Consider the following 26,345-nt stretch of genomic DNA (forward strand, 5'->3'; position numbering starts at 1 on the left):
TTTTAGGGACCGTCATTAAACTCGAGCCTTTGTGACAAAAAGAAGACTGCTAGGTGAGGGTTAAATACAACGGTCCCTGTCTGTAGCGAAGGATTATTAAAGTTAAAAATAATTCCTGAGTCTACCCTCCACCTCCATGCGAGTCCGACTTCTTTTTTTATTCATTTATGCCTTGTCAGTTTATTTTCAGTTTGTAAGTCCAAGTTTCACTCGCTCACCCATTCTTTTCTGGAATTACTTATAATAAGCACAGCTCTAGGTGATTGTGACGTCTTTAGTTGTTCCTGGGATAGCGGTGTAGTGCCGTGGGATGGTTTCATTGTAGAAAGTGTTTCCGTGGGAAAAAGAATGTCGGGAAACTCTATTCTAACCACTCAGGGATGTGAATCGAATTCTACATTGTACGTGTTTTGTGTCATTGCTGCTGGCATCTCAAAATTCCTCTCAGTCATAAGTGTTTGAGGTCAGTGTGGTTGCATGTATCAATAAAGGAGATGGGACAGGGCGTTTAAACAGTTTAAATATTTATGTGGTCGAGGTGACGCTGGATGCAACCACCGCAAATGATCTCTCCATCTCGCCTGCAAAATACAGGAATTGTGTGGTAACATTGCATTATGATCTAACTTAACTAGATGTTACTCCGAAATTTGGTTTCAACCAAAAAACCTGGATCAATTATTATTTTTTAATTATTCATTTATTTTTTAATACATAGTGTACATATTACATACATTTGTGTTCCTTAATATTTGATTGCCTTCTATTGACGTTAATCGAAGGACTTCAGTGTTTTCCACCGAATTAGATTCTATTTGTGGTGTAGCTGTCCCCGTCAGCCGCACGGTGCTCTTTTAGTTTCGTTCAAGAAAGAAATTGAGTAAAATAAAACACATCTAAAACTCCGCATCAAGATTTTGGAATTATTACTTTAAAGAGTAACAGCGGCAGTAAAACTTTGTATCACTATGATGATTACATTTTGCAATTAATCCCCGGTTCACATGCGAGCCGAAGCGCGGGGGTCGATGTGTTTGTGTGAGAGAGAGAGAGCGCGGCAAGGAGGGGCTTAGCCAATCAATGATACATTGAAATAAGATTTTACCCATTTTAAATAGTAAAAAAATAGAAAATCAATATGTGACGGTCAATGCTGATATTGTGGCGGGCCGCCAAAAATAAATCAATGTATGGGAAACGCTGCACATTGAGTTGCATGTTGTGTATGAAAGGTATGAAATAAATAAAGGTTATTATTAAGGTTAATATTCTTCTTCTTCTTCTTCTTCTTCTTCTTATTATTATTATTAGGGGTCTAACACCCTAAAAGTATCTAAAAAATGCCAACCACAGTGTGCACGGATATGGTTAAGGTTTTGTTATAACCGGGACGTTTCAGACGTCTTCTTGTTCGAGTTTGATCAGTATCGATGTACATTTGGAGCAGAAATTTGTGAAAAAAAGTTGCAATTTTACCGGAAGTAGAAGAACGTTGGCGCGTTGTGATTAGTTTCAGGACTTGGGCACTTTGTGACAATTTCGCCGAGCCATGTTCTGCTAGAATTGCTTTACACCAGTATTTTATGACACGGTGCTTTACGTTACTTGCGCATGGGAGCAAGTGTAAACAAAGATGACGGACCACGGCACTTGCCGATATTACTCATTGGATGGATTTTTACAACATTTATCTGTCTGCAACCGCGCAGCGGCAACATTAGGTGAGGTGAATTAAATTTTACACTACACAGAGTTAAGACACCGATTTGTCATTCCCAACAAAAATCGACAAAATCAGGCCATACGTACCAAACACAACTAAACTGAACCCTGTTTATTGTTGCCTGCAGCTATATTGAGTGGTCCAGCCCACAATTGTACGGCAGCCCCTTATTGTTATTGTAAGAGGAAAAAAAGGAAACTCTGGAAAACCAATTTCTGATTCTGATTCTGATTCTGATTCTGATTCTGATTCTGCATAACACACGAACACGGTTTGAAGCGCGTTGTCACAAAGACCTAATGGTTGATATTTCATCCAAATCGATCCACATACGGAGCAGATATTAGCGAAAAACCAAACAAAATATTGAGCGCCACACGTGTCGTTCGAAATTCAACTAGATGAGATTTACAGTTTGACGCTTTATGATGTCATCATATCATTTACTATGAATGTACAGATTCCAATTGAGAATGTCCAGTTGGAGTGTGGCCAGGGTGCGGAGTGGACCAAGTCATTTTTTACTTGTTCGACATTACCAAACTATCGATTAACGTGTATATTTATAAATATTTTTTACGTGTGAATCCATAAATATCTATATTTAATATATATTTATATATATATGTATATTTATATACAAATCTGTGATCCACATTACTTTAGCGCATGAAAAATGAATGAAAAATACAATAAACAGTAATCCACGGGGTTCGTCACAGCGTTCACTAAAAAGCATTGAAATGTGCAGCCGAGTGATGCATTCAAAATCCAACCAGGCATTGTAAAACTAGAATCCGTGAAATGGTAATTACTTATAGAAATACAACAATTGTTTTTGTATTTCATGGAAATGTACCTTACTGACAATGTCAATAACTGACCTATCGTCGTAATGCTTCATGGAAATGCTTCATACGTAATGCCATGAAAGTTGCATACATGAAATTCCATGAATGTAATTACGTTACGTTTATATGTCCAGGTCACTCTAAAGGTCATGCACAATATTGTAAAAGAAACTATAGACGTAACTACCCAACGTAAGTCCACAATGTTTGATGTTTTTTAGTTTAGTAAATTGTGATGTATTTCACATAACGCAAATAACTGTAATACGTACCTAACACAAATATTTACTGCTGCCTGCAGCTATATTTATTATAATTATTATTATAATTATTATTATAGTTATAATAATAATAATTATTATTATTATTATTATAATTATTGTGTTGCATTATTATAAGTATTAGTATTATTATCATTAGTATTATTATTATTAGTAGTAGTAGTAGTATTAGTAGTAGTAGTAGAAATAGTCGTTGTAGTATTTTTCTCATTATTATTATATTATTATTATTATTATTATAAGTATTAGTATAATTATGACTGTTAATGTCAATATGATATGATTCTTGATACTAAACTACACTTAGAGCATTTGGCTGCAACGTACTTACGAGTGTGAAGGCCTCTATGAGGTAAATAGGATAACAGTATGCCAGCTCTACACTAAGCTTATTAGCACCTCTTCCGTTTGTCTGTCTTGTCTGCCTGCCTGTCTGTCTGTGTGTGTACTTACCAGTGTTAATGATGTATCTTATGGCGTCGGGGCCCAGTGTATCGTAGAGCGGGACCACCACCATGGAGTAGGTGTAGCAGGCCAGTTCAGAGATGATCCACTGCACCGCAGTCATCACACACACACACACACGCACGCACGCACGCACGCACGCACGCACGCACACACACACACACACACACACACACACACGAGAGAAGATGAGTTAAATCCTCTGTGAGTGAAGTTGACTTGACATGAGATTAGCTTGACGGTATTGTGAGAGTATGACCGTGTGTGTGTATGTGTGCGGTAGTGTAACATGATGGTGATAGGCCCCGGTGCAAATATTTGCACGCCCCCATTACTATTGTTATTATTTATTCTTGAATTAATTAATTAATTAATTAATTAATTAAATTATTATTAATTATTTATTCATTATTATTTTTATTATTTCATTACTAATTTCTTCATGTATTTTCCTATATGTTCTGTAATATTATAATTGTTAAGTGTTACATACATTGCTTGTTATGCTGTAGCAATGTAAGAATGCTTGTAATGCCCAATAAAGCAAATTTGAGTTGAATTGAGAGAGAGAATGAGCGAGAGAGAGAGAGAGAGAGAGAGAGAGAGAGAGAGAGAGAGAGAGAGAGAGAGAATTGACTAAAAGAGAAAAACAGAGTAAAACAGACGGTGGAAAAACTAAGAACAACACAAATAAAAGTTAAAGCGTAAAAGAAGTGAGCAACAGACAGGGAGGGCAGATCTGAGATATGATGGAGAGCACCGACCTCAGGCCGGTTCTGCGCAAACACCCCGATGAACTGGTCCGGGTTGGGGTGGCATCCCTGATGGAGGAGGCCAGAACCCAGATGCTCTGCCCGGGACGTGACCTACCACATGGGAACCACAGGAAGAGGGAGAAGCTGCTCAGCCAACAGCAAGGAGGAGACCATTAAAAACAAATGAAAAATTCATTTTGGGCAGTAGCACAATATCCCTGGAGACCTGGTCCTTGTCTATGTGCAGTTTGAATGATTTCCCAGGTTTGGTTTGGGTTTTTCACCCAGGTGCTCCAGGTTCCTACAGCTGGCTTTACACTGAATCTGAAAATGCATTAGACAGTAGGATCTTACCCCTTACTTTCTTTTTTCTGTGAAAACTTGCCTTTCCATTCCCACTGAATGAAAGGGCGCTAGAAAACAGCCTTTATATTTCATTTGAAAAGAGCAGCAAAAGCTATATTTACATATTTGTTTTGTCTTTTCTTATTTTTTTAGAATCTTTTCTCTTTTTAAAATTTAAGAATCTTTCCAAGATTGGTTTGTTGGAACTTGGTTCACTTTGAACTTGAAGGGCATCTTGTCATGCTGCTCCTTCGCATTCAGTAGAAAGGAAAGGAAATAAGTTATAATGTGTAATCCATAAATGGTTGACTCACCTCTTTGTAGGACAGCCACTTGTAAGGCTGGTTGGGGAGCCGGGAGCCCAGACACGGGCCCTCACCTGTCAGACACAACAAGAAAACAAGAACAGAACGATCAGACTGTCAAACACGAGTTACAGCCCATCAGCATCCAGTGATACCGCAGGCTTCTGGCAACTAATTTCCAACGTTTTAATTCTGTTTTACTTGTCAATATCAGCAAAGTTTCTTTCGTTATTTTACTTTTTCTTAATTGTCAATACAATTACCAGATTGCAGTTAGTTTTATATATTTTTGTAGCCATCTTTTTGTCTCTTTTTTGTATTTTTTTCTGTGTATTTGTATGGACTGTATTTTTCATAAATCTGTTGTGAGGTGTACTCTGCTAGTCAAACTAATTTCTTCTTCGATTGATCGATTGTTCAAAATGTGAATATATTTGAATATTAAAAACTATAAAGCATACAAATCTGAATGGTGTCATATCTGCAGCCCTAATAGGTTTTAAGATTAATTTTGACTAGGCACAGCTCCTGAATGGAGTTTTCTTTTCCCTGCAACAAAACGACCAAGTTCAAGTTCAAGATATTATTTGTCACATACATATACATACGGTCAAACATATATGCGGTGAAATGTCATGACACCTGGTGTTGCAAAAGCCAAATACTAAAATGTGCGGAATCGACACGATGTGCTCACGCAGGCCACGATAGCGATTCTGGGTTCTATAATTATATAACAGAATTGTCTGTGTTGTACTAAACATACATTTAAATCCGCCGAAATGAAACTTCTTCCAGTCAATTTTCATTGGTTTCTCATTAATTCCTGCTCAGAATCTAGATCAATATGGATAAAACTTGAACCGCCAGAAATCAGGAGGCATCCCGGAACACTTTTACCCCAAAAAATGCTGAGGCGAATAGTAATAAATATGGGAACAAAAAGAGTTAATGAAAAAAGAATAAAAATGTCAAACCCGTCCTGGCATGCCGGCTCTGCCTTTTACACAGACGGCATTTCGGCCCCATTTTGGCTGTGTGACTACCTCTGCTGCTGGCTCAGGGGCAGATCAACAATGACCCCCATTCTATCGTCATACCTTTTACACAGAACCAGGCGGAATAAAGGTGCAAAATTCCTGCCTTGGACAGGCTGTTTAAAGGGGGCAGGTAGCAACGTGTGCCATCACCATGGTTTGGTCACAGGACCACATCAACCTAAAGAGGGTTGAGTGTCTGTGTGTATGTGTTTGTGTTTGTCTGTGTGTCTATGTAATGGAATACTATGTGTGTCTATGCTTGAGTGAGTGTGTATGTAGTTGTTCTCTATGTGTGTGTTACTCACCAGATATGTGCAGGCCTCGCTGGAACACCTCGTACATGGTCCTGGCGTCGTCATGGTAATGGGTCAAGAGTTTGGAGCTGTCCCCCATCATAGACCTGCGACCGCCGTCCTCGCACTGAGTTCGACACACAGGGTCAAATTCACAAAAGGATTGTGAGGCTTTTGCGACTGTTAAACCGCCGCAAATAACAGGAAAAGAGTCAAGTTCTCAAAGCGCAGCAAACTGTGAAATACACCGTTAAATGCGCTGCCACGCAAAGTTGGTTGCCAGTCGGTGGTGGTTTTCAAAATGCACACCCAAAACAACTTGAAAACTTGAAACTTTTAATTTCTTGTACAAAAAAAGCATTACAAACATTGACAAAAATGGTTCCATAATTCCTATTAAATTCAGAAGATATGGTAAAAACAACTAAAAGTTATAAGGAAAAGATCAAGTGGTCCGTCCGACACTGATGCTGCAGTTGCCTAAAGAGTGAGGACCATGGACAGCTCCGCTCAAACCTTGTTTTTTCTAATGGAGTTATATAAAAATGAATGAAAAATAAGGTTATTATATACAGAGTATTAGGGCCACGTAAAAACATGAAATACCCGTGTTTTGAGAATAAACTCTGAAATTTGCATTCGGGGGAAGGCCCTGGAACAATCAGAGCGGAGCGTGGAGAGTGGAGCACTCTCTCCCTCTACTTTGCGCAATTGGGCGTTTTATTTTGGATTTATTTTCCTATGTTTCCTAATAACAAAAAAAGTCCTGTGCATGCCATGCCGGTGACATTGACACCGATTTTTCTCCCTCTCTGCCATTGTCCTGCTGGTGTTCTTGGTGCAAAGCCACAATTAATACTTAATTAATTAATACTAAATTGTGAACAAACAAGGGCAAATTGCACTCAACAGCAAAACGTTATGAGCATTTGCTTCGGCATATCAATAGATAGATAGCAGGCGCATTTAATACACAATTCATGGTAATATAAGCAGCCACATTATTTCTTTCATTTATGAATTCACCCCTCAGTGTGTGTATAATACATGTTGTCTACAATGTGGTGTACATGTTTACCATGGTTGTGGTGGTTTACATTTTTACCGAGCATTTAGTCGGAGCATCAACATTAAATCCTTTAAGGACTTTGAAGGTGTTTAACTACATTACATTTAGCAGACGCTTTTATCCAAAGCGACTTACAATTATTCAAACACCGACGGACGCAGCCATCAGGAGCTAAGTGTCTTGCTCAAGGACACTACAGCATGCTAGCAGGAGGAGCCTGGGATCAAACCAGCAACCTTTAGATCACTAGACCACCAGCTCTACCGCCTGAGCTACCATCCCCGTAGTGATACCCATCCCCATAATGAACCCTGCCAAGGTCTGGGGACTGAACAAATGTCACTGATTTAGACCTTGCATTCCATCAAAATAGTTTTGACAGAATTAAACAATTCTCGTGAGAGATTTCATTTACAACTCAGAGCAGAACTGACTCTTCTGACTTTGCACTGTTCATTACACCATCTGAATCAAACAAACAAAGATTTGGAAAATTTGATTACTCTTTCTTTGCTGGGTGACTTAAATTGCAGAATCAGAAAGAAGTCTAATCCTACATCAACACTAATAGTTCTTAGTTTCAATGTGAAACTTCAGCTTGTTCTGATGAACACAAAGCTGCTATTCTGTCTGGAACTGACTTATTAGTGCAGCCTTTCAATTTTGATCTTGCAACACAAGAGCTGGTTTCCATTCTTTATTTCAAGTGTAATTTTTTAAGTTTTCCCGGCACACCTGGCAAGGTGTGTGTGTCCATAAATGCATTCGCTAGGTCAAGCTGTGCTGAGACTGCGTTCCATGCTCACCGGCACCTCCTGGGACTGGTGCAACAGGTCACAGGGCGGCTTGATGGCCCGCGGCCGGGTGGACAACCAGTAGGCCAGCACAGCAGTCAGTGCTCCGATCCCCACCAGCGTGGACGTGGGCAGGGATCGGAAGAAGAGTCCCAGCTCGTCCAGATCAGGGAGCCGCAGGCCGCTCATCAGCTCCTGGGCCTGCATCTTCTCCATCAGGGTGGAACTCAGCTCTGCAGGGAGGCGAGGAACACAACAGCTTCAGAGGGTGTCAAGGACTCAGAATAATATAGCTGCAGGCAGCAAAACACGGGGTCCGGTTTAGTCATGTTAGGTACGTATTACAGGTTTCCGAGGTGCCGCACTGAGGAAACCCTGTCGTGATGGAGTGTCTCTCCAAGTCTGCCATGTCCACGTCGAGGTCGGGGCGAAGAGACGCTGTTTTTAACGTAGATTTAATGTTTTGAAAACGCTGTGTAAAAAATGAAGACATTTTAACTTTAAATAAACCATCTTTTTTTTGTCAAGTTATTGTTAACATTTAAAAAAAATTAAGTCTGTCAGTTACCGATGCTTCATCGGCTTATGTGTTCGACCATCACAGTGGCTTACGTCTGGACCAATCACCATACACTTACATCACTGATGTCCCTCAAGAACAGTGTTTTAACAATTACGATAGTTGCTAGATCATGCAGTGCGGTCACAAAAGAAAGAGTTCCTCCAAAAGTTCTTATGTGGCCTGTGGTGCGAAAACACCTTCTGTGACCAATTATAGTTCTCTGGGTTTCGTGAAAAACAGCAAAAATTACAGATTTTCGAGTTTCCAGCAAACGCAGCATCGGCTCCAGTCCTCTGTCTACACCAGTCGTACTCAACCTTTCCCAGGTCAGAAGCCATATTAATAAAATATATTTTTGCAAGAGCTTAATTTCTAAAATGTCCATTTCCTCCATCAAACCATTATGCATTTTGAAATAAGGCTACTAGCAATATCTTATTAAGGGATGGAAAGAATGATGTATGCAATAATTGAAATCTATTATTAGAACCATTACCACATTATTATTACCAGTTTTTATTACCAGTTCTTGCTAAGATTGGTTTCCCACTTTCACACAGATTTTCTCACACACTACAAACAGAGCACTAGAATAGGTTGTGCTGCATTCACATGGATTACAGTACAGCAAACCGGAAGTTGCGTAGACAAAGTGACTAGTCGACTCTACTGTGCACGTTTTTGGAATATCACGCTTAAAGTAAGTTTAATGGCTTAAAAAAAATGTTATGAATCTATAAATGGAAATAAATGGATTGATGTAAAAGTTCTTTCTATTTATTAATTCCATGGAGGCTGTTAGACAGGAATGCATAGGGTCAAGATTAGTCACATTATACCGTTCGCACACCAAAATTTACGGGTTGACTCCTTTCCCATTGCCAAGAGAAATGCAGTTTTTTTCTGGTGCATCATGTCAGACCTCACGAACGCATCAGAAAAGGGCCGTGTCATGGTTCCAGTGTGAACAAAACAGTAGAGACAGCAACTTAAATGAACAACGACATAAAACTGTAAAACTTGGAAAAAAGTATTTTGAGCCATTCAAAAGAATCGGATCGTTTATAAACAACCCAACACTACAGTAGAAGCAGCATGGAGCAGATCTGCAGTGTGCGCACCCAGTGCTGGAGCGATTCGAAGCCCGGCGGGGAGCGCGGGGGTTCTCCACTGTGCTCCACACTGTGCGACCCCAACACTCACAACACTTCATGGTCCCCCATGTGGAAAAAAGTCAATAACTTCTGATTTTCATTTAGGATTCTGAATCGGATATTCCTGTCTATGCGGCAGCGTCTGGAATTTCAACACGCATCGCGCAGGTAAAGGGGACAAAATTAGCGTGTCGACCCTGGTGTCCTGTTCACAACAGAACAGGAGGTGGAGCCGATTAAAACCTGTGTCTATTGCAGGGTCATTTGGCCTGGTACTGAGACCCGGGTTTTTCCTTTCCCACTGGTGACAAATGCGGGATGTTACCGGGCGTTACAGGGTTTTTGGTGCAGTGGGAAAGGAGTATAAGTCAACAATTAGCTTTCCGAGCTCCAGTGAAATGAAGCATCACTTCCCAACAAGCCAAATTACAGCTGCAGGCAGGAATGCACGGGGTCCAGGTCAGTCGCATTAGTCACAAATTAGTTTTCCAAGTTTCCTGCAGCATCAGCTCCTGCCGTCTTTCGTCTCGACTGGATCATGTGCTAATTAACCAATACACACCACGTACCACATAGACCCATGCGAAAGCCCCCGAGAGCCACACCCTGCTCATATATAACAAATTGGATGATGTCACAAGGCGCTCCACTCCGCCACCCCAGCCTGTCTCGCTCTGCTTCGCCAACCCAGGTCCCTTCGTTTGGCTACTTCCAGTACGTCGGCTTCACATCCATTCAGAAAAAAGTTTTCCCCCATAATTCCTGCTCCAAATATAAATCTATGTAGATCAAACTTGGCCCAGAAAATGTCTGGACTGCCCCAAATTCAATGGCGCTGCATTCGTGTCCGTGGTTTTTGGCGGTTGCTGTGCGGCAGGCACTTTCAGCCGGCGAAATGCCAAGGAAAAAAAATAAAAGATTCTAACAAAAACAATAATAATAACAATAAACAAACTATAAAGGAAGGAATCTCTTGTCTGTATGTATTTCCTTTGATTATCTCAACAACCGTTCATCCGATCTACTTCACACTTGGAGGGCGTATTGCTGGGGACCCAAGGACGTGCAGTGGAGAGATTTGGTGCAATTTGGACACACACCACCTGTAATATTAAAAGCAGGCGACCACTCAGCTCTGTGCAGCAGCGGGCCGGGCTTTAGGGCTCTGAGACTGAGTTACAAAGAGTGTCTTGAGTGCATGACTTGAACCAGCATTTTCATCTTTCATTGTGGAAAGTGCCGCATAAACAGGACTGAATCATTGATGGAAGTAACCTGGACTCTGATCGAGTATATAACAATGTATTCATATTTGGTTGTTATTTTTTCTTGCCAAGTTGTCCTTACATTTGTTTAACTATGCCATTAAAATGTCTGAAAGTCATGTCATTAAAAGTCTTACATTATGAGGTTATCAATATATATATATATATATATATATAGTTATAGATAGTTTTATATATATATATATATATATATATATATATATATATATATATATATATATATATATATATATACATACATATTTATACTTATATACATATTTATACTTATATACTTATATATATATATATATACACTTATATTTTTATATATCCACTTACATTTTTATATATACACTTAAATACGTATGTATATAATGTATATATATCCACTTATACTTATATATTACATATATAATTATATATTACATATATATTACTTGAAATTAATTTCTATATATACTTATATATATAAATATATATAAGTAAATATATACTTATATGTATAGTAAATATATATAAATATATACTTATATGTATAGTTTTATGTATGTATGTGTATATATATATATATATATATATATATATATATATATATATATACACATACATACACACACACACTTTTGTTTGTTTTTTCACAGAATTGTTTTAAATGTTCTATTCTGTTTAGGGTCACTTTCATTTACATTAAAAAATATATTTTTAAACTGCAACATTAAAAAGAAATGACGGACAGACAAGACTCGCCATAAACAACCAAACAAGTCATGGGAGCTGTTTATTTCCTCAATTCCTTAGTCACAAGCACACAAGCCGAAGGTTTCAACAGACTCTTATGCACAAAACGATATCACGCACCCCCAACACACACAGCAAAACACATGTAGCAACTCAAGAGATGTATAATCATCAAGAACACATTCTTATAAAAAATCGCTCAAGACTTAATTTACCCAAGATATGGACTCCTCCTTTCTCTGCGGGATTGTTCCTCTTTTCGCAACTGCAAGAAAATACTTCCCTGCGCTATTATTGAATTATGTCTGACATTCTGTGTGTTACTTCGAAGTTACCTCTTTTGTGACACTGCCACCACACGCCATAGAAGGGGCGTTTTCAGGGCCTTTTGGCACAGAGACAGACGACGGGGGGGTGTAAACACAGTTTATTGTAGAGAGTAGGCTAGCTGGAATTAACCCAGGAGCAGATAGAACATGTCATGACATGGCTCCTGTCCTGAGTGAGTGTGGGAATGGGGGTTTTACCCTTTTGCTTGTTAGACCAACCAACATCCTGATCCCAATCACCTAGATCTAGGGCAGGTGTAACTGCTTACCACACCATCCCCACACCACGGACACACATTTTTTTTATGTTATCCTTTCCTCATCAGGTCACCGATCACTGCCACACACACGTGTGCACGCAAGTATACAAATAGGAAAAGATGAATAACGTGAATTACAAAATGTATTCCTTCATCCACAAACCAACAATGCATTACTTGTGTTGCATAAAGGATTTTGTAAATAAACATAGCATTATTTACATGCGATGTAAATCTCGCTATCACTTACTTTGAATGCCTGCTCGCATCCAATTGAAATGTTGCATTTCAGTGCTCTTACGTTATTAATGTACCATTGTTACCAACGTCTGCATTTGTGTGTTTTGTGACGCGCATATCACATCGCGGGGGAGGTGGAGCGGATACACGGAGTGGATCCCGGAGTGGACTCTCATTACAGCAAGTTCAAGTTCAAGTTTAAGAGATTATTTGTCACATACATATACATACGCTCATACATATATGTATGCAGTGAAATGTCATGACACCCGGTGATTACGCAGACAAAGTATTAGGAACTTAATTCTAAACTATGTGCTGGCATCTCAAAAATAAAATGGAGAAGAAAACCTAAAGGCTGATGATGCATTTAGGTTGACAGAAATACGGCCAACATGATGTCAGAACTCTGACATCATGTTGGCACTGAGGCACTGAGGAGTCCACTTTGCTCCAGGATCCGCTCCAGGATCCGCTCCAGGATCCGCTCCATGATCCGTTCCCCCCCTATGATGTGATACGTGTGTCACAAAACACAAATACAAACACCAAACGGATCCACACATGAATCAACAATGTGAATGCGTATTTAGTTTAATCTTGGTCTGGATTGGTTTTCTACTTGGATTGGTTTATGACTTTCTTTGTGATTATCATATCTCGAATGGACTTTTCCACAAATGTTTTGTTCATATAAGTACAAACACTATTTGAGAGGGAAGAGATAAGGGAAGACCATTAACATCACCTCTTGTGTATGTTTTGCATATAATAGTATTTAAGCTACAAAGACAGACGTAAAGGCAGCATGAACTTTGCCAGGACTAAAATTAGAGCTGCTCCATGACCCACTGACAGAGCGATCCATTCCAAGGAAACAGATTAGGGACTGGATAATGAGGCTTTAATACAAAATACATTATTATACAAACACATACAGTATAAACCCACACACACGGAACATAAGGGATAGCCCCTTTCTTTTGCAATATTATTTTACATTTCTATGCTACTATGCGAGTGTAGACATGTTGCCATCAAGGGGATAAACTATTATTATCAATTCCTCTACGGGCAATACAACCACATATTTTGAAGTTATTATATTTTGTTGTCTGGAACGTAACATTCGCAGTCACAGCTCTATTAAAAGAAGCTATACATGGTAGAATTAAGAGAGAGGAAAAAGAGAAGCTCCGCATTGTTGACGATGTGTGAAGGACACTTGTGCAACTTTAGGCTTGGCATTGTACTGGACCTTCTCTACTAATACACAATGTATTGGAGACACAACAGAACCCGCAGAACAGTACGCACTGCAGAGTTTGTACTGATTTAAAAGTATAGAGCCTGGTGTGTGTCTGTGTGTGTTCACGTGCAAGGGCCACAATAGCCTTACATTTAAAAAAACAATTAATCTTCTCATGTGGATGGTTTTGTGTTGGTTTTATTAATCTAACATGTTAAAAGCACAATATTAACACACCTGAGTTCACGTTAAAGGAATGCCAAACATACAGACTAAGGTGGTGTTGTACTAAACTAAGTTTTGACAGCTGAAAATAATGTACATACCTGGTTTCCTGACAACTGTCCACAATGGAGGTAGTGCTCTAGTGGAGAAGGGTATCTCTGGTGATACTGAGAGGAATCATTTGGAGGCCATTACCCGTTAACCAGCCTTAAAATACTGTAGTCCACAACCAGTGACTCATAGGCTTCCACAGAACACAGAGGAGAAATCTCCAGCAGTGGTTATCGCCGAGATAACACCATTACAACTCACTTGTGTCTATTTATTGTTCAGTTTAACACTTTGTGTCCATTGTTGGGACCAGTGGTGTTGCTGAGAATCTGCATTCATCTCTGGTTTAAAATTTCAAGCTAGACCCCCATTTTCTGTTTGGGGAAAGTTTAAGGTGTAAAGTAGGGCATGACATTGGCTGGATGTGTCCTCTAAAAAAGAATGATGCTGATTGGTTTTTTTTTATCTTGACACTTGTGTCTGAATTGTTAGATTTTTTCCCCTAAGTTATATAATGGTATAATGGTAATAGTATATTATTCCAAGGTAGTTATTCCGAGACAAGAAATAATCCTAGTCCCCCAAGAAGTAGGCATAACTAGTGTTCCAACCAAGTCCAAGCACCTGTTTTATTGTCAGGATTTGGAATATTTCTTGGGAAAAACACCTGATCTCCATCCAAAACAAAGGGTGCAATTAAATGTCAGATTCCAAATGCTGACAACAAAACAGAAAACAGAATTTCCATCCTCTGGAATTGTATCAGCTCAAGAAATGTCCAGGGATAGCAAGATGATGGTACCTAAATGTTGGATCCTATAGTAACCTAGAATATTAAGGAATTTCTAAGGCAATACAAGCACACAAATGTGTGCACACACACACAGGCATGCACGCACGCACGCACGCACGCACGCACACACACAGACACACACACACACACACACACATTCAGAAAAGTCTCTAGGTCAGCCCCCCCGGCCTCCTGCTAGACGTGTTGCTACAGCTGGTGTGAGACAGCTCGGCAGGAACAGCAGGACAACGGAATGCCAAGAACCTTGATCACATTTTGAACTCATAGACCTCTGCATTAAGTTTGTGCAATAGGGACAATTATGCCGCATTCACATTGGAAGAAATGGCTGATAACCGAGAGAGATTTGCCATGCTTTTATTAAACCTGCGACTTTTTTGTTGTTACATGAAAACATGGAGATGATGTTACATATTTTATATGGTAATGCGGATGTAAAGTTGACTATCTAATCTTTTACACTACTCTATTAAAAAATAATGTTCTAATGTAGAACATTCCGAAGCCATACTTGTGTGTTTGTGTTCTGTGGAATGTAAAAACACACAGATGTGCACAGTCAAGTCATGGAAGATGACATTGAAGGTGTGCCAGATGTGTCACAAAACCGTGTTTGCACTTATTGTTTTGTGACACTGCTGTGTTTTAACAGCAGTGGGTGAAAAACAAACACTTACTCTCCTAAATATGCGACAACGTTTAGGGGGACTTGATTTGACGTACCTTGATGGCCAAACTGTTCTCAAAGTGAACCGAACGTTGTCTACTTTTTACAAAATGGAGGTTGTGTTAATGAACTGTGGTTGAGTGGTAAATGATCTTCAGGAACGTCAGATCTTCAACCACAAATGTGTAAACATGTACATATACAGGACAAAGTTCTGAGAAACAGTTTCACCAATGAAAGCACTGGGCTAGTTCCTGCACACTCATATCCCTAATGCTGAGAGAAAAAAAGATGGCCACAGAAAGACGGACCGACGGACGGACAGACAGACACAGATTAATAAATATATAGGTGGATAGATAGATAAACAGACAGACAGACAGACAGACAGACAGACAGACAGACAGACAGACAGACAGATGCTCCAACCAATCAGGTCCTTTTCAGTTTCTGAGTCTTTGCGACTTCCTGTGACACCAGAGGCTTAAGCAGAGGAAACGCCCAACCCCACACACCCCCCTCCCCCAACCCCACCCCACACCTCACCCCACCCGCCCCGCCCACCAACCTCGTAGCCACGCCCCATCTCCCCATCTGCAGGCCGTCACCAGCGATTAGTTTTCAGCCCGAGGAGATTACAGCCTATTAGCGCAGAGACAGTTGACCAGCAGTAACCCTCCCCCGTCTCCCCCACGCCCTCCCCTCCTCCTCTTCCAACCTCCCCCCACTTCCATTCACTATTTAAAAACATCCCACAGAGCTCTCTCTCTCCCTCTCACTCTCTCTTTCTTTTATCCCCCGTCCTTTTCTGTCCTGTCTTTTCAGTTTACGTCGTTGTTTCATTCTGTTTCGACGATCGGTCTTAATTTTGCTTGTGCAGCACTGACTCTCTCTCTCTCTCTCTCTCTCTCTCTCTCTCTCACTTACACTGGCCTCTTTCCACCTGCTTCTTCTAACTCCCCCAGCCCTCTCTGCCCCTCGCTGAGACTCCCTTCGAGGAGTCAAACCACCACTTCCTGCACCATCACTCGCTCCGCCCCGTCTGATCACAAGTGCAATGTACCATTCTGACCCAGACCATGTGAAAGAATGCATAGCACTGAAACCGGAAGTGCAGTAGAAAGAGCGAGATAACACATGAAAAGGTGTGTATGAATATACAGAAAGCAGCACAGCAGAATGGCTCTGCATGCTGACGGAATCTAAAGGATAACTAAATGAGAGCAGGAGAAGTTGAAACCGCACTGAGAGGGGGGGGGGGTGTTAGCTGTAAGAACTGCAGCGTGTGAACTATGCAGCAGAAAGAAAGCACACTACTATCACGATACTAACATTATCGATCGCTATTGGGCACTTACACGGCGGTGGCGGCCCAACACTGACTGTGTCATGGTGTGTGTGTGTGGGGCCCTCAGGTAGAGATCACGTTACCGTGTGCAAATCGCTGATCACCTTCCTCCTTCCTGCCATCAGTTGAATTACACGCTGAGAAAAGCAGGTGGAGGAAATAATGTAGAGTCTGGCGGTTTGGCCTAGTTTGAGCCTTGCCAGGCACCATATCACACCACTACTGGCTCAGCAGACACTCTCCTCTCACCCCCACTTTCCACATCTCCCTCTCTCTCTACACACATACATTATGTTCACCTTACCCTCCAGAAAATGAAAAGAAGAGAGAGACAGGTGTTCACAAAGTGGCATTAATCACTAACCACTAACCAGGACATACACAGCACACACATGCTGTACTGAAGGTGTGAACATGTACAAAAATATAAAGGTATTCGATTTCACAATTGCTATCAAAGAACATTCAAATGTATCCAAATGAATGTGCAAATGTTACAGGATAGGCTCCTTCCACTTTAATTTGGCTGTCAAAGTGAAATGATGGTACCAATCTCTTGTCCACTGGATTCATTGTAAAGATTCATTGTAATGCATGGATAATCCTAAAAATCATTGAGGTTTAAGGGTCGCCAATTGTTAATTTCTTCAAAGAAACTGTCAAAGGAAACCACTTGAGCATGTGGCTGGCATCAGAGGTGGCCAGAATCCCTTATTCAGCACTTTACATTGCGTCGATACAGCCCGATATGCCACAGTACAGGAAGGAGAATGCAGTGCAAGCTGAAACAGCTTAGAGCTACTCAGCACCATGCTGGAAAAACCCTGAGGTGGGGGTGGTCGGCTTTCATGCGAGTCCAAACCACGAGGCTCCTATATAGATTCATTGACACAGACAGAGATTGCAAGTAGAAAAATAAACAGTGTAAACCTGTCTCTTTGGGAGATTGCAGATTGCAGCAACCAGCCATCGTTTGTTTTAATTGATGGAAATTAATGTGGAGGAATTGGCGACAACGTTATAGAGACACGGTGGCGCACACAATACAATGACAGAGACTGAAAGCATGGGATGGACAGCAAACGGCTCACAATGAAGACAAGATCAAATAATGTGATATGGTTATGCAGCTAACAATGGTGGAAGTACTCATATCCTATACCATGTAGAAGTATGAACACCTGGAGAAATATTCCAAATTCAACTGACTTCAAAGTATTTAAATACAAATGTAATAAACGTTAATATACTCAGTTCGACACTGCTATATATCAAGAGTAGCAGTGCTTTTTCAACACAGCAGGACCTCATATTTCAGTGTGAAGAAACATTACATACTTAAAGCTTGAAGTTATTTTGGTTTAAAGTGTTGATGGTCAAGGTTTGGTTTCTAAATGGTTTATTCTTATTGTTGTCATCAACTTAACCAATATTCCAGATTTTTTTAAATCATTTTCCACTGAGTGATTGCTTGTGGTAACTCTAGTAACTCCGTAGAATTTAAAGAGGTAGGCTGTGATTTAGAGATACATGTAGTGCAGTTAAAGTAAGCTAAGATGTGTAGCGGATGTAATATTTGACAAGTCCATGTCAAGTTATGTAGATAAATACCTCAAAATTGTACTTGAGTACAGTAGGTCATCAAAAGAAGTTACTTTCTACTCTCGGTAGCCTACAGTAAAACACTAATGTACAATAATCAGTATCAATTTCCAAAGTATGCCATTTAGCTGGGTGTAATTTTTCTTCCCCAAAAATATTACTCTCTAAAGAAGGTTATGATTATTCTAAAACAATTGTTTCTGATGAATCTTGTTGATTTTCAATAATTGTCACTGGAGTAGGAAATTATCAGATGGACAGATGGACAGACAGACAGACAGACAGACAGACAGACAGACAGACAGACAGACAGACAGACAGACAGACAGACAGACAGACAGACAGACAGACAGACAGACAGACAGACAGACAGACAGACAGACAGACAGACAGACAGATAGATAGATAGATAGATAGATAGATAGATAGATAGATAGATAGATAGATAGATAGATAGATAGATAGATTGATTGATTGATTGATTGATTGATTGATTGATAGAGGGGGCTTCTTCACTGTGTCATTCATTATAAATCCACTGGGCCTTGCAAGGTGAGCTCTCTACTATGTCCAAAAAACCGCCTGCTAGCTTCAGGTGGGAGCCGTGTCACCCAGATAGGAGGGAGTTTCGGTTTCCATCCCTTTGTGAGACACACTACATGGTGGATGAAATTAATTATTAATGCTGGAGAGTGGCATGTGCCGGGGTGCGATGACTTTCTCCACCCGTCACATCTCTCCTTCAAAGAAGCTTCTCCTTTTTGCCTTTCCTGTATTTACCGAAGCCCAATCAGTTCACTCTGCTCCCATCTAAAACTATACAGCCTAACAGCTTCTAAAATAAAAGCAATGTTGTTGTCAACCTCTTGAATTGAGAAAGAAATGTAAAAAGATGGAACGGGGAGTCGGTTTGCCGGTAGGCCGCAAACGTTCAGCACCCTTCTCAGCTGGACAGCTCCAGCCAATAAGCCCCGCCCTCCTAGACGGCTCCAGCCAATCGGCTGCCCGCACTGGCCTGCGTAAGCCAATCAGATGCAGCCCCGACACCGCACACGTCATTTCCAGTCCCCGCCCCCTCCATCCTCCATTCCTTCTCGCACGAACGATTCCCGTTATTACTTGACCCTGCTATCAGCCTTGACACGAAAACAGCAACACACATTTTAAATGGAAAAACAACACACGTTTGCTATCAATTAATGCCCCCAATTATTAATACATGCCCCCAGGAGAACTGGGATATTGTGTGCTAGCTATGGAGGTGATTATCCGGGTTCCGATACAATGTCACCCGGCCCTAAGCTGAATGGGCGCCTTACCCCGGTCCGGTGGGAAGCGTGGGCTTTTATTTCATTTCATTTCATTTTGCTAGTTGCATTTAACCCCGACGCGGTGAGAAATAATGAATTGTTTGCTCCCCATCTCAAAGAAAATGTGCCAAATGCCAAATAAGCGAGCAGCCACAGTGTTTTATGAGCGACATGCTATCAATACATGGCCCCCACTCCTGCAAACACCCCGATGTGGGAGATAAGAGATAAGATAGGACAAGACAAGCCTTTATTCATCCCAAATTCAGGAACATGCATGTTGAACGGTGTTTCGCTGCACAAATACTAAAAGCATCGTTCAGTTCATTCGGTGTGCACGTGTTGGCTAGAAATGAAAGAAAACAGCAAAAAAAACAAAAACAAATACCGGCAGCAACACACACACTGAGATTCACTCGGTTCCCCTGAACAGCTCATGTACATATGGGAGCTATAGTTGGTGATAAATAAGAGCAAATAAATGGTGATGAATGGCGTTCAGCAGTTCGACACAGGTCTGAACACCCGTGTCCCTCCTTGTCCACTCACTGAACGTGCAAAAATGCGATGGGGAGAGAGAGAGAGAGAGAGAAAGAAAATGAAGGACAACTCACCTAATATGATCCAGAGCGAGCCAGAGACCAGGACGAAGGCGAGCATGTCTCGCTGCTCATTGAGCCCAGTCTGCCGCAGCGCACGGTGCTATGTGCTAGCGGGGGGGAGGGGGGGGGGGGGGGGGCGGGGGAGAGAAAAAAGGAAAGAAAGAAAAAAGCCCAAATGACAGAAAACACCGCACCGCAGGATGGAGACTGCAGCAGCGATGGCTCCTCCGAGGATTTATCTGAGACGAGCCGCCGTGGGAGAGAGACGGGCGTCCAACCACTTTACAGTTTAGGTGAAGGAGAAAGAAAAGGAGGATCCCCCCCCAACCCCGCTCTCTCTCTCCCTCTCTCTCTCTCTCTGTCCTATGGCTGGAAACCCCTCCGGGTGCGTCTCCCCCCCCACCTCCACCTCCACCTCCACCTCCGAATCCACCTCCCCAAGCCCCCCTGCGGAACGAGGCGGCGGCTTTGGGATGCGACCCGGGCAAGGTTATTACGTGGGAGGACTTCAGTGGACGAGCCGAAGGTGCTGAGGTGACATTTTTCTAGCCTCCATGTCGGTCCGTTTTGCTTTTAATTGATCTTTCTGCTTTTATGCGATATTGATTATGTAATTGTAATTGTAATATGTAATTATGTAATTGTTGTTTGGGTGCAAGGGGAGATATTACAATACAGCCACAGTTGTGCAAGTTGATAACGTGCTGGTTTTAAACCTTTAGCCTGTTTGAAAGCTCATATTTTGTTGTATTAAGCAAGAACATTATATTATAAATATATTTATTGTCGGGTGGTGGTGTATTTGCTCATCTTTATTCAGCAGCCAGTGAGGTCACCTCACGGTTGCTCTGTTTGGTCGCTCCGCATCGCACCACGTTTCACTGGATGACACGCAGTAACCCTGCGCCCTGGTCACGTGATTCAAATCAGCCCCGCCCACTGAACTAACTTAACCTTGAGGATCTCGTCCTCCCGCTCTCACGTTTACGTCGCCGGTATATATATATGTACAAAATGACTGAAGGTTATCTGAAATCCAGATAGAACATTTTAAACATGGCTGTTAAGAAAAAAAAAATAATAATATATATATATATATGTATATACTGTTGTGGTGTGGGGATGGGGGTTTTACCTGTTACCTGGTTGTACCTGATCCTGGGCCCAATCACCTAGACCAAAGACAGGTGTGGCTGCTTCAACCACACCACCCCCCACACCATAACTGTATAAAGATAAGTAAAGCTAACCTAAAAGAAAAAACAGAAAAATGAAAACAATGCTGTTAAATATATAGATACGTGATAAATGAAATAACAAACTATTTATTTTGTTAACCTCAATTGAATCCAATCTAAATGTCTGTATAGAGCAAATACAGTATATGATAATATATATTTGATTTTTTTTCCATGGGATCTCTCTCTTATATATATATATATATATATAAACATACACACACCCACACACACACATGATATAATGATAATATAAAATATATATACAGTAAGTCTCTCTCTCTGTCACCATCCCTCTGGTGTGGTATCAAAAAAAGGCCGCACTCTGTATGGTTACAGGGGTGGGAAGTCCATGTTTTGACTCAAATACAGCAATTAATTACAGTTTTACAATGAATAACTGCTACTTTTTTTTCTCCTGCAAGTATTTTTTTCGTAATTGTATTTAACTATTTACGAGTGACACTGTATTTACCAACAATACAATAAAAAAAAAAAAGGGTTCGTTCTGTTGTGGTTGAATCTAGTCACTGAATGTGCACTGAGGGCTGCACTTACTGAAATGGTAATAATTTCTGATAATTTCTGGTAGAAAGTAACAAAGTACAAGCACTTAATTACTGTACTTAAGTATATATTTTTTAAGTATCTATACTTAAGCATATTCACTTTTGGGAGTCTTTTACTCCACGACATTTCAAAACAAATATCTGTTTCTGTTATATTAGTGATCTGGATATGATAAGCATTGTTACTTCTAATACTTTTAAGTACATTTAAGAGCAGGTACTTATATACTTTATGGTTTATGTCAAGGTATTTGTACTTTTAGTTTCTGTGAAAGGCATGAGTACTTCTTCCACCGCGGGTTAATTGCCTTACACGTAGTGTCATTGCCATGTGACCGCCCTCCTGGGTCAAGGTAAGAAGTTCCCATCTGCCACCGGCTGCAGAGCCATCTACTCCACAGTGCTGCTGCGCTCCCTGTCTTCATGTCCGGTACTGTAACATGGAGCTAGGGTTTGGACCCAACGGGGACCTTTTGGTGTGAAGTTTGCAAGTTATCCCTGTTTCCACATGGCTTTCTCCCCACACCAAAAGACACGCAGGTTATTACAGTAGGTACACGCTCTAGCCGTTGAACTTGAGCAAGGCACTGGCTCTGCAACTGGAGTCTGTCGTAGGTTGAATGCAGATCAGTTTCCCCACTGGTATTAGTTTGTCGATTGCTATGACACTTGTCCTCTTGATCTCCATCATAATTGGATGAGCCCAACAGTATTCTTTATAATAAAATAGAGGGTTATTTCTCATTGCTTTCACACACAATGCAACAGTTTTGCAAAACAGTAAACACAAGTCTCTACAGAAGACACAAAATTCAGTTGAGTAAGTCATGTCAAACTAAATGACCACATTTGGTCACAGCTGATACAACCTACTCTCTTGGGTTTTTTCACAATTGTTCAATCAGCCCCTATTCATATAAAAAGGAGCTCACCTCTGAGTGTCCATTTTCAAGAATGGACCAAGAGGCAGAGGGCAAGGACAAAGGAGAGCGAGAGGGGCCCATGGAGGAAGATGGGGTCAAAGAGGAAGAGGGGTTCAGAGATTCCTGCCTCTCTGCATCATGAGGGAGGACATCCAATGTGACGTTGACGAAGACATGTGGCCTGATCGACAAGAACCAATGGACTTAATGTGGTGCGTATAGTTTGTTCTGCTTTTTTATGTTACGCTCACTGACTCAGAACAGATGTGAACCCACAAGGACCACTCAAAAACAATACGGCCAAGTCCACAAGGTCTATTCCAAAAAACAGACAAGGGTCAAAACCAGGAGATCAGTCAGGTACACTTATCCGGCATGGGAACAGGCAGAGAATCAAGGTCCGGGGAAACAGGCAGAGCTTTTGACAGAAGGTACAGGAAACAGGTAGTATTGCGGGAAAGCTCAGCGTAATGCAAGACATGATGTGGCAGAGAACAAAAGGAAGGACATTGGGAATTGATTTGAAAAAGTGAAATCTGCTGGGACAAATGTGCTCAATCAACCGAGAAAAACTGCATCACTGTTTATTGTTTATCTTTATGTACCTTTTCTGGTTCATTGTTGGGTTTACTTATTTTAACTTTTAACTTGTGGTGTGGGGGTTGTGTGGTTTAAGCACCCACACCTGTCTTCGGTCTAGTTAACTGGACCCGGGATCAGGGTGGCTGTACACCTGTTGCTGCTCCCAGCTTGTTACATCGTGCCGCTCTCCACAATAAACTGGTGTTTGCAACATCTTTGCCTGTGTCTGTGTGGGAGGGCCCTGAAAACACAACTTTGGTGGCGTGTAGTAGGTGGAACTGCCGCATAACTAATATTTTTTCGGTTTATTGTCAATGGAAAATGTATCTAGCATTTTTCTCATTTATTTTTTTAAGTATGTTTATATTTGTTTTTTTGTTTCTTTTTACCTTGTTATTATTGTCATTCGGTGTGGCCTATATAGCTATATTTGTATTGTTTATTGTTAACTGTTGAAGGTTTATTGTATGTTTTCGCATTTTGTCCCTGCTACCCTCAGAGATGGCAAGACATTGTGTAAATTCCTCTCTTTGTATCTGTAGTTTTTGTCCATCTCTCTCTCTCACCTTCTGCCACCCCTCCTCTGTCTCCACCCCTTACATTCTATCCGCTTAGGCTCAAACCCCCCATTTGGACCGGTACGATGCTCAAGTGGCAACAATGATGGACGCTTTCACTTGATCCTGTGTCTGTGAGCTGTCAAAGCAGATGGCCTGCTGGGGATTGGGCAGACAAGCAGCTTGCCTTGTTCAAAAGCCTCAAACTTTGCCACTGCGTCCTCTAGACTCTAGCTGTGCTCTAGGAATTCATATACCGATACACCGAGCGGTAAAGGGAAGTGGAAATATACAGTATCTCCTCATATAGTAAATAGAATACAAAATAGAAAAAATAGATAAGAAATAGAAAAGAAAGCAAACACCAGACGTTAGTTACAGTAAGCAATAGCTAGAGTATCGAGTGTTGCTCTACTTGGAGCACTACAAGCAGAAAGAAAGGAAAATGTATCTAGCTATGATTGTTCCAAACAGGCCTCGGCTCTCAAACTTGTGCCACAAGTTTGAGAGAGTTTCAGAGCCATTAGATGTAAACTGGAACCGAAAAGTAAAAACGTACCCATCTGTACACTAGAACAGCCTGATAAAATGACTACATTTCTTAAATGTGGACTTTTGTGAAAAATATTTCATAAAATAAAAAGAAAATATATATGTATATATATATATAGATAGATAGATAGATAGATAGATAGATAGATAGATAGATAGATAGATAGATAGATAGATAGATAGATAGATAGATAGATAGATAGATAGATAGATAGATAGATAGATAGATAGATAGATAGATTCATGTCGGTACCATGGCATTGGGTGGGCACAGGGGTGGAGGGAAGTTTCCCTTCAAAGTCGCCAACTAAACCTGCTGAAGACACTTGCAAAAGAAATATTAATCTCAGGATGTGTTTTTCCTTTAAAATCTTTGTTTACATATTATATCACACGTACATTGCACTGCTGCCTCACAGCAAGAATGTCCTGGGTTCGATTCCCACTTGGGGCGCTGCTGCACCGCGCTCCGGAGGGTATCTTCTGATTAGGGGCCTTTCTGTGTGGAGTTTGCATGTTCTCCCTGTGCTCACATGGGGTTTCCTCCATATAACATCATAAGAACCCCCACTAAAAACATGCCCACGCCTGGCCTGCCCCCTGGAGGAAGGACAAGCCTTGATGGGATGAATGCGAGGAAGACATTTCACGGCCTCCATCTGCATGTGTGTGTGTGTGTGTGTGTGTGTGTGTGTGTGTGTGTGTGTGTGTGTGTGTGTGTGTGTGTGTGTGTGTTAGGGTGTGTCTGCGCACGTGTGTCGGCCGTAGCTGCACGTAATGCATGTGTTGTGGTGTGTTTGTGACAGTAAAGACAAGCTTGTCCTAAGCTTTTCCTGTTTATTTTAGTTTTTCGTGGTTTTTTTTTATTATTATGTGTTATATTGTATATGAAACACATTTTTAATTATTGTGAGAGAAAAATGCATATAATCAAATATTTGACTAGGGACAATAGCCTCTTCCTGTTGAGGGGGTTTAAAACATTGCCTCTGTGTTTCCAGGAGCACCCACCCAGAGTTTATATAAAGAGACTGTTCTTTCTCTACAATGTCAATTCTAACATTGAAGAACTCGATCACATTTCGTCCTGTTTACCTTGTATGGAGATGAAGAATAACAACCTCTCTTTGTTATAAAGCTGCTTTGGAGCAGTCATGAATCTTTCTCCTTATTTTTGCAGGAAAAATATCTTTATTATTCTCAGTTTTTGTTTTCTTGTAGCGGGCAGATTAACCTCACCGACAATGCAGAAGAAATTCTTCTACATTATGTGCATACGTATTTCTTTACATATAATATATCCTATTGTATCGTTAACATGTCGAAAAAGCTCTGTTGTTCTTTGCAATCCACTCCATAGATGGAGATACCACACACTGACAGTGGAGGCAGCCACGAGGCCTGAAACTACGAAGACGAGATTTCCTCAGAAAGGTGTTTTGTTGCCAAGGTTGAAGATTCTGGCCTAATGGGGAATTTGGGAAGTCCCTCAGATTTACTCCCCATGTAAATTCCGCAGGAGTTTTTTGACTCTCCCTCCATGTGGGGATTTCCAATTCCCAAAGGAGAGTAGTGAGTGGCTGT

The 26,345-nt window shown here is 40.9% G+C and overlaps 1 protein-coding gene across 3 annotated transcripts in view; it reads right to left on the reverse strand.

Annotated features, from left to right (window-relative positions):
* The window catches only part of acsl6 (acyl-CoA synthetase long chain family member 6), a gene marked incomplete at both ends in the record, with an annotated part of 37,860 nt that extends 17,462 nt beyond the window's left edge, over window positions 1-20,398 (reverse strand). The window contains 6 exons of one of the 3 annotated variants that reach the window (XM_080013345.1): window positions 3,309-3,408; window positions 4,085-4,186; window positions 4,735-4,799; window positions 6,071-6,185; window positions 7,940-8,154; window positions 20,353-20,398. In XM_080013345.1, coding sequence (XP_079869471.1) covers window positions 3,309-3,408; window positions 4,085-4,186; window positions 4,735-4,799; window positions 6,071-6,185; window positions 7,940-8,154; window positions 20,353-20,398 — 643 coding nt within the window. Of the gene's footprint in view, window positions 1-3,308; window positions 3,409-4,084; window positions 4,187-4,734; window positions 4,800-6,070; window positions 6,186-7,933; window positions 8,155-20,352 lie in introns of all 3 variants that reach the window. The other 2 variants (XM_080013344.1, XM_080013343.1) reach the window with 2 other exon arrangements.
* Window positions 20,399-26,345: the final 5,947 nt, after the last annotated feature.

The sequence above is a fragment of the Zeus faber genome, assembly GCF_960531495.2.
Source record: "Zeus faber genome assembly, chromosome: 14".
Taxonomy (NCBI): Eukaryota; Metazoa; Chordata; class Actinopteri; order Zeiformes; family Zeidae; genus Zeus; species Zeus faber.